Source organism: Coregonus lavaretus (genome assembly GCF_964263955.1).
Source record: "Coregonus lavaretus genome assembly, chromosome: 16".
Taxonomy (NCBI): Eukaryota; Metazoa; Chordata; class Actinopteri; order Salmoniformes; family Salmonidae; genus Coregonus; species Coregonus lavaretus.
The window spans coordinates 34,202,615-34,217,589 of NC_140003.1; the positions used below are offsets into that span (position 1 = coordinate 34,202,615).

The window sequence follows — 14,975 nt, forward strand, 5'->3', positions numbered from 1 at the left end:
AGCTGCCATTGCATTTGAACAGCCTTCTCCGCTTGTTGAAAGTGAAAGTGAAACTTGGCAGTTGTCTGAGTCTCTCATTCCTCAAGCTGCATAATTATAAAATGGGCGGGGCCATAAACTTAAAGATGCACTATGCAGAAATCGCTCTGCAATTTCCTGGTTGCTGAAATTCTAATAGTTCGCTTAATTTCAGTTTATGTGACAAAACAAGCAAGTATAGTGTAGAGAATCATTATACCATCTAAACCGCTGTGAAATATATTTTCCAGAACCTAAGGTCATCTTCACTGTTCGTAGTCATTTAGTTGATTTAGTCATGCAATACTGAACATGGTGAACAGGCCCATACCATTTTTTGTGATACAGTATAGAGTATAATCCAATAGGCCTAAATTGTTTAGCTGTGTAGGAATTCCAGTCAAATTCAGATACTTCTTGTGATGCGTTTCACATAATATGACTTATAATAATATGATATTATGAAGGAAAGGGCATGTGAAGACTCACTTGATTTCAAGTTCCCAGTTCTGCCCCATCTTCATTACTCTGGGGGGCAGTAGCGGTGCGTGGGTAACATCACTGAGGAAGCCAAGCCAAGCCAGTAAAGTAACCCATATTACAACCTTTGTTGGGATAATTGCATTGTTTGCTCTATAACCCATCCGTGATATACAATAAGGCTGTGACAACAAAAAGACAACAGTCACACAGTGGCGGAATAAATTAAACTGCACATCAAGGGATCCTGATATTTTACAGGTGAAAAAGATGGACTTTGTAGCACTTATTGCAATGGTCATAAACTGCACAGCACAAACGAAAAATAAATCAGAGAAAATTGGAATCATTGTGAGTGCAGCAAAACGCTTTTTGGATGTCAATAAGTTTACAGCTGAGGCATTGCAAGAAATCCTGTCAAAGGATGTTCAGCCCTCACAGGGATGTCACTTGACTGGAATGTGACTGAAGGAAGTGACAATTTTTGTTTGTGTCTATTTCTGTATTTTGTATGATGTCGTTTTAACCCCCTTTCATACAATGGATATTTTTCTATAGTTTACCACCGCTACAGTAGGTGGCAGCATGCACCTATAATACTTGTTTGCGGACCGCCATAATATAGTACCATTGAAGAAGAAGAAGAAGAAGCAGTTACATCCCTTGCAGCATGGTGCTGCAAGGTAATGTTTTCGACAGTTTTCTAAACAACTACTGATTTAGAACCATGGAGTTACCGCAAGTCAGCACAAAGACAACAGAAGCACTGCCTCTGCTATTCCAGCACCATTTCAACTTAAACATTTAAACAACAAGGCTATATATGCTCAGTTGAATATACTGAAAACAAACTTAAAGATACCAAAAACAATTTAGTCCAATCAATGTTGCTAAATATCATGTGGCTGTCCATGATGGTAGTGATTTCTGTGTGTGTGCGCACGCAAGTAAATGTTTTTTTGTTTTACTCGCCCTACTCATAGACTAGTTGAACGCCAATGCTATCCTCCTCTCTTTCATGTTGGCAAAACGGTCTATGGCTCTGTCATACAGTACACTTTTAGTTTTTGTTGTCACAGGCTACCTAGTTAAAATGCTTGCTAGCCTGACTTCCTCGCATGGGCAACTATGAACCAGCTAAGTTAGCTAGCTAGCTAGTTAGTTAATGTGACTCTACTACGTTACATCTAGGCTACATACTGAACTTCAATAATCTCAGGCCAGTGGCACAATATATTAATTCATGGTTAGATCAGAATCGGCTTCATAATAAAATAAAGGTTACATAAAAAAAAAAAAAATTGGTCGGTACAGAGAATTCAGTAGAAACCACAAGTCCAAATCCCCATCTCCATCCATGGCTTCAGAAATGGATGATTTAGCAAGCTAGCTACTGCAGGACATCAACACAAGCAGACCAGAAACAGAAAAGGGTTTCTGAAAATGACGTTTTGTAAAGGAAGTGATTTGATTGGTCTAAAGCCAAATCCAATCTAGCCTCCCTTGGGGGGCACCTGGACAACCCACAGTTGAGCTCAGCTCAACGCTGATTGGCTAATTCCTTTATAACGTTTTTATCAAGGGATTCCAAACGTTTGCTGGCATCAATCAATCAAATGCTACAGAGGCAACACGTTAATACTTTTTTGGTCCAGACAGCATCAATTACATGCTGACAGAGGGGCGCTGTTTCCCTCGCTCAGATGATTTCTCCGGTGAGATTCAGCCACTTGCGAATTGACGGAAAATTATGAAAACAGAGAGAAAGATACATTATTTTAGAATTTGTATTTATTTATTGGTTAAATATTCGGGGAAGCCTGGCTTCCCTTGGCATCCATGAATACAGGCCACTGCTGGGGGGCTGTTTAGTTCCACATGATGCAGAGTGACACCCGCTTGTTCTAGAGTCATTTATTCACATCATTCTGTTAACATTTATTTATTTACACTGATCACTGAGGACCTCTGACAACCCATCAAGATGGCATATCAGTAGCCTAAGACAGTATGTTAAGGTTAATTAAAACATATCTTTAAATTGATCTAAAATAACAAAGTGTATTAACTTGTAGTAAATAATGTATTATGTTAGCTACCACATGTGCATAGAACTGAAACATAACTAGAGAATAAAATGTTGTATGCAAACTATGAAAACAAAATCAAGAAATTCCAATGTATTACACTGAGCTATACTTCATTCACTTTTCTTTTCACTGTAGAAGTTAAACAATACATATGTAGCATCCAGCATTTTCTTCACTACAGTCTTTCTTCTACAGCACTTCTAACTCCAGTAGAAAATAAGTTGGAGACCTGTTATCCAAACTTTAGTGACATCTCAAAAACAGCGCATTTAAAGTCATACAGCTGTCCCAGAATTCTACAGTGTTATTTCCATTAGGGATTCTTGTGAGTCACTGGACTGCCCCTTTAGTGTAATCTGGTTAATGTGCTGCCCCTTGGGTTCTGGGGTGGGTGTCTCATGTTCCATCTCTTCTTGGTTCTCTAGGGCTCATGTGGAGTCACTGGACTGCCCCTGTAGTGAAGTCTGGGTAATGTGCTGCTCATTGGGGTCTGTGATGGGTGTCTCATGTTCCATCTCTTCTTGGTTCTCTAGGGCTCATGTGGAGTCACTGGACTGCCCCTGTAGTGAAGTCTGGGTAATGTGCTGCTCATTGGGGTCTGTGATGGGTGTCTCATGTTCCATCTCTTCTTGGTTCTCTAGGGCTCATGTGGAGTCACTGGACTGCCCCTGTAGTGAAGTCTGGGTAATGTGCTGCTCATTGGGGTCTGGGGTGGGTGCAGGGGCGGTGTGTTCAATAGGGCGATATGGGCGACGCACTGCCAAACGGGAAAAGGAAGGGATTTTTTTTCTAATCAATTATATCACGGCAACAGTAGTTATCAGTGTTGTAATCTAGACGTCTGATCTGCCACAGTGCCACTAAATGTCCAATCAGGCTAAAGTCGTGCTTCAAATGCCCCCCCCCCCCTTTTGGGGCGATTTCAGTCAGGTTGAAAATCGCCCAGAAGTCTGTCATAGACTCCCATGTAAAATCTATTTTTTTCAAATATCAGAGCTTTCAATACAATCTCTATGGGTTTCTGAGGGCTTGCACTTACGCGTTTTCGTCATACGTAACATAACCATGAACGTAACTAAGAAAAGAGCGGGTAGCAGCGTCAATCAATTCACGTACAACTATCAAAATGGCTAGGCTTCAGTGCAACTCGATTGTGTCTTTGAAAGAAGTTCCTTTTTGTCGGCGAACAAATGAAGATAAATTGGCAACGAAACAATTAGGACCTCCCAGACCAAATTTAATAATTCAACAGGTTTCTACTAAAGGGGGGAAGTCCTACACCCGAGGATTTTCCAAAAATTGGTACGAACGAAAAACCTGGCTAGCAGGCTGCGATGTAGCTAATGCAGTCTTCTGCTACCCCCTGCTTACTCTTTCACCCTGAAGGCGGCACGGCAGACAGCACCGCTTGGACAGCGACTGGTGTGTAACGGACATGCACCATCTTTCAGGAAAGATTAAGAAACATGAGCTGTCAAAGACCCACATGGATAGCTGTTTGAGATTGTCTGCTTTGGGGAGAGTGAACATTCCCACTCAACTGGATGAGGGATACAGGCTAGCTGTCCGCCGCCACAACGATGAGGTTAGTGTTGATAATCACAAGTTTACTGGAGAACTGAAACTGACAAGGCTGACAAGATAGGACCCTTTTGTCCATTGTTATTGGATAGGAACAGAACTTATAACCAGCTCCTGACCTAAATAGATCTTAGCACAACATTTTACTCAACATATCATATTCCATATTCACTATAACAAATATATTTACTACGACATTAGCAAGAACCGCCACATCCTCAGCCGGCTAATCCAGTGTGTGAAGTTTTGCGGAGTGTTTGAGTTAGCTTTGCGAGGCAAAGATGAAACTGAGGGCTCCACCAACCCTGGTAAGCCAACACTTTTGAGATCAGTCAATAAATGCTTCTGGTATTGACTTATATGCTGCCCCTGTCTTCATGTTGTTGCTGGACATATCTTTTTTAAAATGTGTGTAGGTCACCTAAATCATCAGAAAAATTGCCCCCCCTGAGAATTTTTTCAGGAGCCGCCACTGGGTGGGTGTCTCATCCATCTCCTCATGACTCTGGGTGGATGTCTGGTTGGTATCATCTCCTTGTTTCTCTGTGTCTGGTTCCTTCTCCTCTTCCCCTTCCTCCTCCATCTCTCCTTCATTTCCCCTCTCATCCTCTGTGTTTGCACCAATACCTCTATTGTGGTCCATTTTCCATCTCTGTTCTCTTTTCTCTTATCTTTCTCCTCTCAGTATCTTGATTACTTCCTCTTTGCCCTTTCCCTTATTCTTCCACCTCATTATTCTGTCTCTACTCCCCTGGCTGGTTCCCCTGACTGAGTATCCTGGTTGCCCTCCTATGTGTGTTGATCTGTCTGGTTCTTGTCTTTGTTGTCTGCTGTGTACTGTCCTTTCTTTATCTCTGGGTTTGCATCATTCCCCCTCTCCTCTATTCTCTCTATCCATCTCTGTATCTCCTCCACATCTTTATCTTTGTCTTCTATCTGTTTGTCCATCTCTCCAACAATTGCCCCCAGCTCCTCTCCCTATTTCTTTTTGTCCAGTTCCACCTTCTGCTTTCCCTCTTTCCAATCCCTTTGGTTGTGGTTTGTCTCTCCATCCTTCCCAACGTCCACCTTGGTCTTTGCATCCACCTGTCTAACCTGTTCCACTTTCTCTCTGCCTGTCTCTGTATCCTGCACTCTGTGCTCTGCCCTATCCCCTTATTCTCCCCCAGTAGCAGTTGTAGATCTCTGGGATGTCTTCTCCTCCAGGCTCTCAGCAAGCTTCACCTGCTCAGGTGTCTCTGCTTCAGTGCCTGACTCGCTCTCGTGTTTGCCATCTCCCGTGTACAGGTCTGGCAGGATCTCCTCTTGGGGCTCGTCTGATTCTTGGTCTAGTTTATTCTCCTGTTTAAGACCTGGTGTGTCCAGGTCTATCTGGGCCTTCTTGTGCTCTCCTATGTCCTGGTTGGGTTTTTCTGTTTCTGCATTTAGTGGAGCCCCTTTGGGTGTTGGTGTGTTTATGCCTAGCTGAGCTTCTTCCGGTTTTGTTGTGCCTGGATCTGTTTGGGCCGTGGCGGGATCTGTTGTGCCTGCTGAGTCCGTTTGGCCTGGAGGTGTCTCTCTTGTTATTGGGTCTTTTTGGCCTGGAGCTGACTGTTGTGATAGGGCATGTTTGAGCTAGAGCTGTCTCTGTCGTGATTTGGTCTGGTTGGGCTGGAGCAGGCTTTGGTGTGGGTTGGTGTAGTTGGGTCTTGCTGGACTCTGGTGATGGTGGTGGTATCTGGGCCTGCCCTGTCGTGTCAATGTGCTGCAAAGCTGATTTTCTCTCCTGATTGGGTGGTTTATTGTTGTGGTCCTGTGCTTGGAGACTTCTCTTTATCCCCACCATCATCATCATTGTTCTCGTTGGCACTTTGGAAGGAAGAGTTGTCAGAGTTGGTTCTTGATAGGTTCATGTCCTCCTCACCAACACCACTTTCTGACTCTGCCAAAGGTTTTCCATCTCCCTCTTGGTCTCTCTGTAGGCATTGAGGCTCATGGATGTTTGATTTCCCACCATTGTGGTCCAGAGCAACATGTGTGTCTGTGCTGGGGAGGAACATGGCGTCTGAGTTATTCAAGAGTGGAGTGCTGTCCTTGTTCCCAGGCCTGTCCTGGACTGGCTTTGTCTCCGACACTCCTGTTTCCAGGTTGGGTTCTGGTGTGTCCGGACCTAGCTGGGCTTCTTTGGATTCTGGTATGCTTGGGTCTGGTTGGGCTAGGGTAGACTCTGATGTGCCTGGGTCTGGTTGGACCAGAATGGTAACTGTTGTGTCTGGTTGGGCCAGGGTGGGGTCTGGTGTGACTGGGTCTGGTTGGGCCAGGGTTGGGTCTGATGTGACTGGGTCTGGTTGGGCCAGGGTGGTGTCTGGTGTGACTGGGTCTGGTTGGGCCAGAGTGGGCACTGGTGTGACTGGGTCTGGTTGGACCAGAATGGTAACTGTTGTGTCTGGTTGGGCCAGGGTGGGGTCTGGTGTGACTGGGTCTGGTTGGGCCAGGGTTGGGTCTGATGTGACTGGGTCTGGTTGGGCCAGGGTGGTGTCTGGTGTGACTGGGTCTGGTTGGGCCAGAGTGGGCACTGGTGTGCCTGGGTCTGGTTGGACCAGAATGGTAACTGTTGTGTCTGGTTGGGCCAGGGTGGGGTCTGGTGTGACTGGGTCTGGTTGGGCCAGGGTTGGGTCTGATGTGACTGGGTCTGGTTGGGCCAGGGTGGTGTCTGGTGTGACTGGGTCTGGTTGGGCCAGAGTGGGCACTGGTGTGACTGGGTCTGGTTGGGCCAGAGTGGGGTCTGGTGTGACTGGGTCTGGTTGGGCCAGGGTGGGGTCTGGTGTGACTAGGTCTGGTTGGGCCGGGGTGGGTTTGTCCTGTACTGGCTCTGTCTCTGAAACACAGATTGAGAAAATGGGTTGATACATGACTACACAAACACTATTATATAGACACATTTGTCTTAATGATAACATGACTTATGTCATTGTCAGTCTCAATATTGACTATTTTGTTTAAGCTATCTGCCATGGGAGAAAAAAATCACCTGTCTGTTTGTCTGAGAGCCTGTCATTCTGTCTGTCCAATGGGATGTGACCCCCACTTTTTGTTGGAGACAAAATCCTTCCAGTTGGTGCGGTGTGCTGTTTCCTGTTTGTATCTGCATCCTGCTTGTTAAACAGCTCTATCACCTCCTTCACATGTCCTGTACACACAAAAACATTCATCCCCATTATTACCATATGTACTCAAAGTTCCTTATGCCCAAGGTAATAAACACCATATAAGGAGAACCTTTTTGTGTAGAAGTTGTATTTCCAGTGTTCTCAGAATGGTCATCTTCAGGATCTTGGTTTCCTATTAAATTAAAACAAAATAGTTTTATTTAGAAACAGCAAAGTGGTAAGGTATTAGTGTTGTCTTAAAATATATGTGATGGCCAAACGAAGTCTATAACAATACACCTCAAGTTCAAAATAGCATTTTTACAGCTAAACAACCTTGTACTGTAACTTTCATCAGCACCGCCTCCTCTTCAGATTTTCTCAGTGCAGCTTGAGGCTCATGGATGTTTGATTTCCCACCATTGTGGTCCAGAGCAACATGTGTGTCTGTGCTGGGGAGGAACATGGCGTCTGAGTTATTCAAGAGTGGAGTGCTGTCCTTGTTCCCAGGCCTGTCCTGGACTGGCTTTGTCTCCGACACTCCTGTTTCCTGGTTGGGTTCTGGTGTGTCCGGACCTAGCTGGGCTTCTTTGGGTTCTGGTATGCTTGGGTCTGGTTGGGCTAGGGTAGACTCTGATGTGCCTGGGTCTGGTTGGACCAGAATGGTAACTGTTGTGTCTGGTTGGGCCAGGGTGGGGTCTGGTGTGACTGGGTCTGGTTGGGCCAGGGTTGGGTCTGATGTGACTGGGTCTGGTTGGGCCAGGGTGGTGTCTGGTGTGACTGGGTCTGGTTGGGCCAGAGTGGGCACTGGTGTGCCTGGGTCTGGTTGGACCAGAATGGTAACTGTTGTGTCTGGTTGGGCCAGGGTGGGGTCTGGTGTGACTGGGTCTGGTTGGGCCAGGGTTGGGTCTGATGTGACTGGGTCTGGTTGGGCCAGGGTGGTGTCTGGTGTGACTGGGTCTGGTTGGGCCAGAGTGGGCACTGGTGTGACTGGGTCTGGTTGGGCCAGAGTGGGGTCTGGTGTGACTGGGTCTGGTTGGGCCAGGGTGGGGTCTGGTGTGATTAGGTCTGGTTGGGCCGGGGTGGGTTTGTCCTGTACTGGCTCTGTCTCTGAAACACAGATTGAGAAAATGGGTTGATACATGACTACACAAACACTATTATATAGACACATTTGTCTTAATGATAACATGACTTATGTCATTGTCAGTCTCAATATTGACTATTTTGTTTAAACTATCTGCCATGGGAGAAAAAATCACCTGTCTGTTTGTCTGAGAGCCTGTCATTCTGTCTGTCCAATGGGATGTGACCCCCACTTTTTGTTGGAGACAAAATCCTTCCAGTTGGTGCGGTGTGCTGTTTCCTGTTTGCATCTACATCCTGCTTGTTAAACAGCTCTATCACCTCCTTCACATGTCCTGTACACACAAAAACATTCATCCCCATTATTACCATATGTATTCAAAGTTCCTTATGCCCAAGGTAATAAACACCATATAAGGAGAACCTTTTTGTGTAGAAGTTGTATTTCCAGTGTTCTCAGAATGGTCATCTTCAGGATCTTGGTTTCCTATTAAATTAAAACAAAATAGTTTTATTTAGAAACAGCAAAGTGGTAAGGTATTAGTGTTGTCTTAAAATATATGTGATGGCCAAACGAAGTCTATAGCAATACACCTCAAGTTCAAAATAGCATTTTTACAGCTAAACAACCTTGTACTGTAACTTTCATCAGCCCCGCCTCCTCTTCAGATTTTCTCAGTGCAGCTTCAGCCGTTGGTCATCCACCACAGAGTGGAAAAGACAAGAGGGATAAAGGACAGAATTAGACATAGGGAAGAGATGTGGGTAAACATCCTGTATCATTTATATGTCTACCCAGAAAGACTATGTATGTACTTTGCTGTGTTTGCTGGTTGTACTCTTTTCTCTCCTCTTCTCTACTCTAATCTCTAATCTCAGATCCAAGGTCAACGACCTTGTAACAAGTCAGCTGGCGTCACTGGGATCGTGATCATCTGAAAGCTCAGCACACGCCAGGGGAGTATAGAGGAAATGGATTGACTCTGGTCTAGCCAGATCATTAGAATGAGGGGCTTTTCCTCCCTTAATACTGAACTATGCCCCTTATATTTCTGGAACTAAAGGTTGGCCTTCAGGCCTGATTTTGACATAGGACATAGGATGGTCTTACGTTTCTTGCCTTTCCTCCAGCGCCACAATAATACCAGAACGGCAACTAAGATGAGGAGGATGAGGATGAGGATGGACAGGATCACAGCCAGGACACTGGATGAGCCTTCCTCTGCACAGAAACACCATTAAAACAACTTGGATCAGCAGCATTTTCACACTTAATAACACATGAATTAAGCAGTCATAACACTATGAATTATATAGTAATGCAAGTGACTATTATATGAATATCCTGGATATTCAAAAAAGATGTTTAGCATGCTCACTATAACATTGTATTCACAAAAATCTCATTCCATGTCTCTCTGAACCATGTTCTCACTCGCAATAAATGTACAGCATGTACATTGCATGCAAATGTCTTGGCAGCATTAAATAATACATCCAAATTGTGAACACGAGAGAGAATGAAAGTGAGAGTACGATATATTACTATAACTGCAGTTTAGAAGTGTTATCTTACCAGCGTAGCAGTCCTTCAGGGTGAACTCTGCAGTTTTCTCACTAACAGGGTTTTTCACCACACATGTGTAGACAGACTCCTGGTTCTCCCCCCCAGCTATGAACAGTTCAGGTCCTGGACTTACTGACCCTCCAGGACTCCTCCAGATGAACTTGGTCAGGGGCTGAAGGTCAGCTGAGCACAGCAGGGTTCGGTCGCTTTTCTCTGGGGTTGTGATGCTGACCACACAGGTAACGCTGGGCTGTGCCACATCATCTACACACGAGCACACACGAGCACACACACACACACACAGCAAAGTGAGAAGCTGTTTTCAGCTCAACTGATCTGAGGAGAGGTGTGTTGGTGTGGGTGAAAACCTGTCCAGCAACTTTGAACATTTGTAATAAAGATGTAATGATGATAAGGGGGCAGTTTCAATATCACACTGGAACGAGAGTTCAAGAGCTAGGCGAGAATATGTGGGTCCTGACTCATTAGGTACAGTACCCAAGGTATACAATTCGGGTTTTTTTTTTTTTACAATTCTGGCATCACTTAATCAGCCGTTGTCTAGGCCTAATGATTACTTTTTTAAACACCCGTACTGATACTGTAAATAAACACACTGTATACACACAAACCTGACATGTAGGCCTTTAGACAGTAACATTACACACTTACCAATAACGTCCACCTCATGTTGTGAGTACTGCAGCTTGCCCTTGATGACAGCCTCTAACTCATAGGGCCCACTGTCTGCATCAGTGAGACCTTTGATAGATAGCTCTCCAGAGTCCCAGTCCAGGACGGTCCTGCCTTTATACCTGCCATACTCCACATTCTGACTCCCATCAAACTCCACCACCTTGTTCCCATTGTGTTTCCATAGGATGTCCTCAGGCTGTCCTGAGACCTTGGGGGTCAGGGTGATCTCTCCTCCCAGGCCACCATACTGCTGTTCTCCTGTCACCTCCACTGAGCACAGAAACAGGAGGATCAGGTGAAAACACGTTGAAAACCCCCTAACTTCTGTGGCTATAATGTAATTTAGACTAGTGGTCTTCTTTGAGAACACTAAGGACAGTTCAGGTATCAGCAGTGTCAGTCAGACATCCCACCTATTCAACCTTGTTGGCAATCTCCCATAATACTGCTCTCCTCTGCTGTCAAATCAATGATTGGCCAGGGAGGGATTGTAGACCTTGTATCTTGATATATTAACTTGGCCATGCATGGAGAGACATATCGTCAACTCTATCGAAACTCTAGCCGGGTACTTCAACTCCATGATATTTTAATCCACGGAGTTGAGCACAAAGTAGAGTTTTTGAAATGAACCTCCGATTCCTTCAAGTCGCTATGCAATCGATCCTTTAAAAAATGTAACTTACTGTGTACCTATGTTTGTCCTCTGTTGTTGCATGCCTTTCTTTGTTTGCTGAAATCCATATGTTTTAATAAAACATTTTTTCAAATGTAACCACCAACTTTTTCCTTGTTGAGATTCAATTGGCACATGCACATTCGTGCTGAGTTGCCATCTTAGAGCAACAGCAATGAGGAAACAGTCTGTGGTTGTATTTGATTAACGTTTTATTAAATAGTACAGATTTCAGCAAAGAAAGAAAGGCACGCAAAAAAGAGGACAAACATAGGTACACGGTAAGGGTTTAAGAAAGTTATTTTTTAAAGTATTGACTGCATAGCGACACGAATGAGTCAGATGTTCATTTAATAAACTAAAGTCTGCGCTCAACTCCGTGGATGAAATCATAATGGAGTTGAGGTACTTGGCAATCGAAACCAATTATGTATATAAACCCTAGATTGCTGATGCTATGTACTGGCCATTGAGAGGCCATTGTAATGGGGATAGTACCATTAGTACTCTCTAAAGTAAAACACTTTAAGGAAAATGTTTCTCTCTCAGGCTGATACAGAGAGACTCATCCATGTTCTACTACAAGCAGGCTTGACTACTGTAATGCTCTCCTGTCTGGCCCAAGAACGCCATTGGTCAACTGCAAAACATACAGAATGCTGTAGCACGGATACTGACCAAGACTACACCGGTTTTAAGGACTCTGCACTGGGTGCCTGTGAGTTGTAGAATTAATTGTGCACCACAATACATGTCAGACATGCTTTTAAGTTATGTACCCAGTAGGTCCCTCGGGTCCTCTGGCACTGGCCTTTTAACTATCCCAAAGCCTAGGACCAAGAAACACGGAGAGGCAGCCTTTAGTTATTATGCCCCCAGCCTCTGGAATAGCCTACCAGAGAACCTGAGTGGGGCCGAAACTGTGGACATATTTAAAAGAGATCTTAAAACACACCTTTTTAGCTTTGCTTTTCCTTAGGGTGCTTTTTAGTCATTCCGTTTTTATTGTTATTCATTTGTTTTTGTGTAGTAAAGATTTCTGTTTTTATTGTCATTGGTTTTATTCGTTTTTTTCCTGTGAAGCACATTGCGTTGCATTCCATGTCTGAAATGTGCTGTATAAAATAAAGCTTGATTTGATTAGATATGTTTTCATTTTTATATTCAGCTCACATAATACAATTTAAAAGTATGCATTAAGGTCTCTGATATAGAATAAACATGTCAAAAACGAATGTAGGCATTAATAAATGCATTTCTATAGCTTCGAAAATATTTTTTACAGTTGAGGAGTGCCAAGATGGCTGCGCGTTTATACACGTCATTGATCGAAACTCAACTCTGGACCTCGAAGACAGTTCATGTGCTTGTTTTAATTGTTCCCCTCTGATCAGGGACTGGTTTAGACCTGGCACACCAGGTGGGTGCAATTAATTATCAGGTAGAACAGAAAACCAGCAGAATCTGGACCTCGTAGTGTAAGAGTTGAGCACCCCTGCCTAGTAAAATAAATTATAAGATATTTCGTAGTAAACAGAGGCCTATGTCTATACCATACAGACTATCTTCTGTACACTCAAAGCAGTGTGATTAGAGGTACACTATAACATGCTATTATGACTAATAATCGACTGGACCAGACTGAGCGGCTGAACAGACCTTGGCCGTAATACAGTGCACAATGACTATGTCAAGGTCAAATTACTTTCCTACAAATCATTAAACGGGCAGAACTTAGTATAAAATACTCACCAAAAAAATAAGCCAAAAACGGTATGATAACTTTCCCAAAAAAGTAGACTGCCATTTCCTTCTTTCCGAGTTTTACAGTTCAGTAGGCTAGTAAGTAAAAGTGAAAGTGCACGTTCCAGTTATCATTCCCTCTGGAACGACCCGGGAATGTTTCAAAGGAGAAACAAAATTATGGGCGACAACCTTCCATATAGCCTACTAAATCAGACCACATAGATTTAGCCTAACTACGCAAGCGAACAAGGAGTCGAAAGCTCTTTTTCCGATGCGACGTTGGCTACCTGCACACAGGTAAAGTAACATACTACGCAGGGTTGCCAGGTCAAATAATATGTCTAAAACAATTACCCATGAAAACGTCCCCTTTTTTTTATGGCAACTCCAAAGTCCTCTGATAATACTAGTCCCGTGCGAATTGACATCCCTGTGTTTTGAGAGAAATGTCTGAGTTTGACAGGTGTTGCTCGCGGTTTGCGCAAGAAAACAATAACTGACTCGATAAATTGGACCAAGTGATGCGCATAGCCTATAGCCTACAGTACCTTGCAAAAGTATTCATCCCCCTTGGCGTTTTTCCTATTTTGTTGCATTACAACCTGTAATTTAAATGGCATTTTATTTGGGTTTCATGTAATGGACATACACAAAATAGTCGAAATTGGTGAAGTGAAATGAAAAAAATAACTTGTTTCAAAAAATTCTAAAAAATGAATAACGGAAAAAGTGGTGCATGCATATGTATTCACCCCCTTTGCTATGAAGCCCCTAAATAAGATCTGGTGCAACCAGTTACCTTCAGAAGTAACATAATTCGTTAAATAAAGTCCACCTGTGAGCAATCTAAGTGTCACATGATCTGTCACATGATCTCAGTATATATACACCTGTTCTGAAAGGCCCCAGAGTCTCCAACACCACAAAGCAAGCGGCACCATGAAGACCAAGGAGCTCTCCAAACAGGTCAGGGACAAAGTTGTGGAGAAGTACAGATCAGGGTTGGGTTATAAAAAAATATCTGAAACTTTGAACATCCCACGGAGCACCATTAAATCTATTATTTTAAAAAATGTAAAGAATATGGCACCACAACAAACCTACCAAGAGAGGGCCACCCACCAAAACTCACAGACCAGGAAAGGAGGGCATTAATCAGAGAGGCAACAAAGAGACCAAAGATAACCCTGAAGGAGCTGCAAAGCTCCAGAGCGGAGATTGGAGTATCTGTCCATAGGACCACTTAAAGCCGTACACTCCACAAAGCTAGGCTTTATGGAAGAGTGGCCAGAAGAAAAGCCATTGCTTAAAGAAAAAAATAAGCAAACACGTTTGATGTGGGAGACTCCCCAAACATATGGAAGAAGGTACTCTGGTCAGATGAGACTAAAATTGAGCTTTTTGGCCATCAAGGAAAATGTCTGCCGCAAACCCAACACCTCTCATCACCCCGAGAACACAATCCCCACAGTGAAGCATGGTGGTGGCAGCATCATGCTGTGGCAATGTTTTTAATCGGCAGGGACTGGCAAACTGGTCAGAATTGAAGGAATGATGGATGGCGCTAAATACAGGGAAATTCTTGAGGGAAACCTGTTTCAGTCGTCCAGAGATTTGAGACTGGGACGGAGGTTCCTTCAAAGCAACACTTGAGTGGTTTAAGGGGAAACATTTAAATGTCTTGGAATGGCCTAGTCAAAGCCCAGACCTCAATCCAATTGAGAATCTGTGGTATGACTTAAAGATTGCTGTACACCAGCGGAACCCATCCAACTTGAAGGAGCTGGAGCAGTTTTGCCTTGAAGAATGGGCAAAAATCCCAGTGGCTAGATGTGCCAAGCTTATAGAGACATACCCCAAGAGACTTGCAGCTGTAATTGCTGCAAAAGGTGGCTCTACAAAGTATT

General features: G+C 43.9%; 1 protein-coding gene across 1 annotated transcript; it reads right to left on the bottom strand.

Moving 5' to 3' along the window:
- Nucleotides 1–2,271: 2,271 nt before the first annotated feature.
- On the bottom strand, nucleotides 2,272–13,426 carry LOC311144016 (uncharacterized protein). Its single transcript, XM_084179930.1, has 11 exons — nucleotides 13,075–13,426; nucleotides 10,623–10,916; nucleotides 9,960–10,214; nucleotides 9,495–9,605; nucleotides 9,014–9,067; nucleotides 8,808–8,870; nucleotides 8,560–8,718; nucleotides 7,634–8,407; nucleotides 7,428–7,490; nucleotides 7,180–7,338; nucleotides 2,272–7,026 (listed from the first exon to the last, which is right to left on the bottom strand). Exons 1-11 carry the CDS (start codon nucleotides 13,127–13,129, stop codon nucleotides 5,948–5,950), a joined length of 3,066 nt encoding a protein of 1,021 aa, XP_084036056.1. The 5' UTR covers nucleotides 13,130–13,426; the 3' UTR covers nucleotides 2,272–5,947.
- Nucleotides 13,427–14,975: the final 1,549 nt, after the last annotated feature.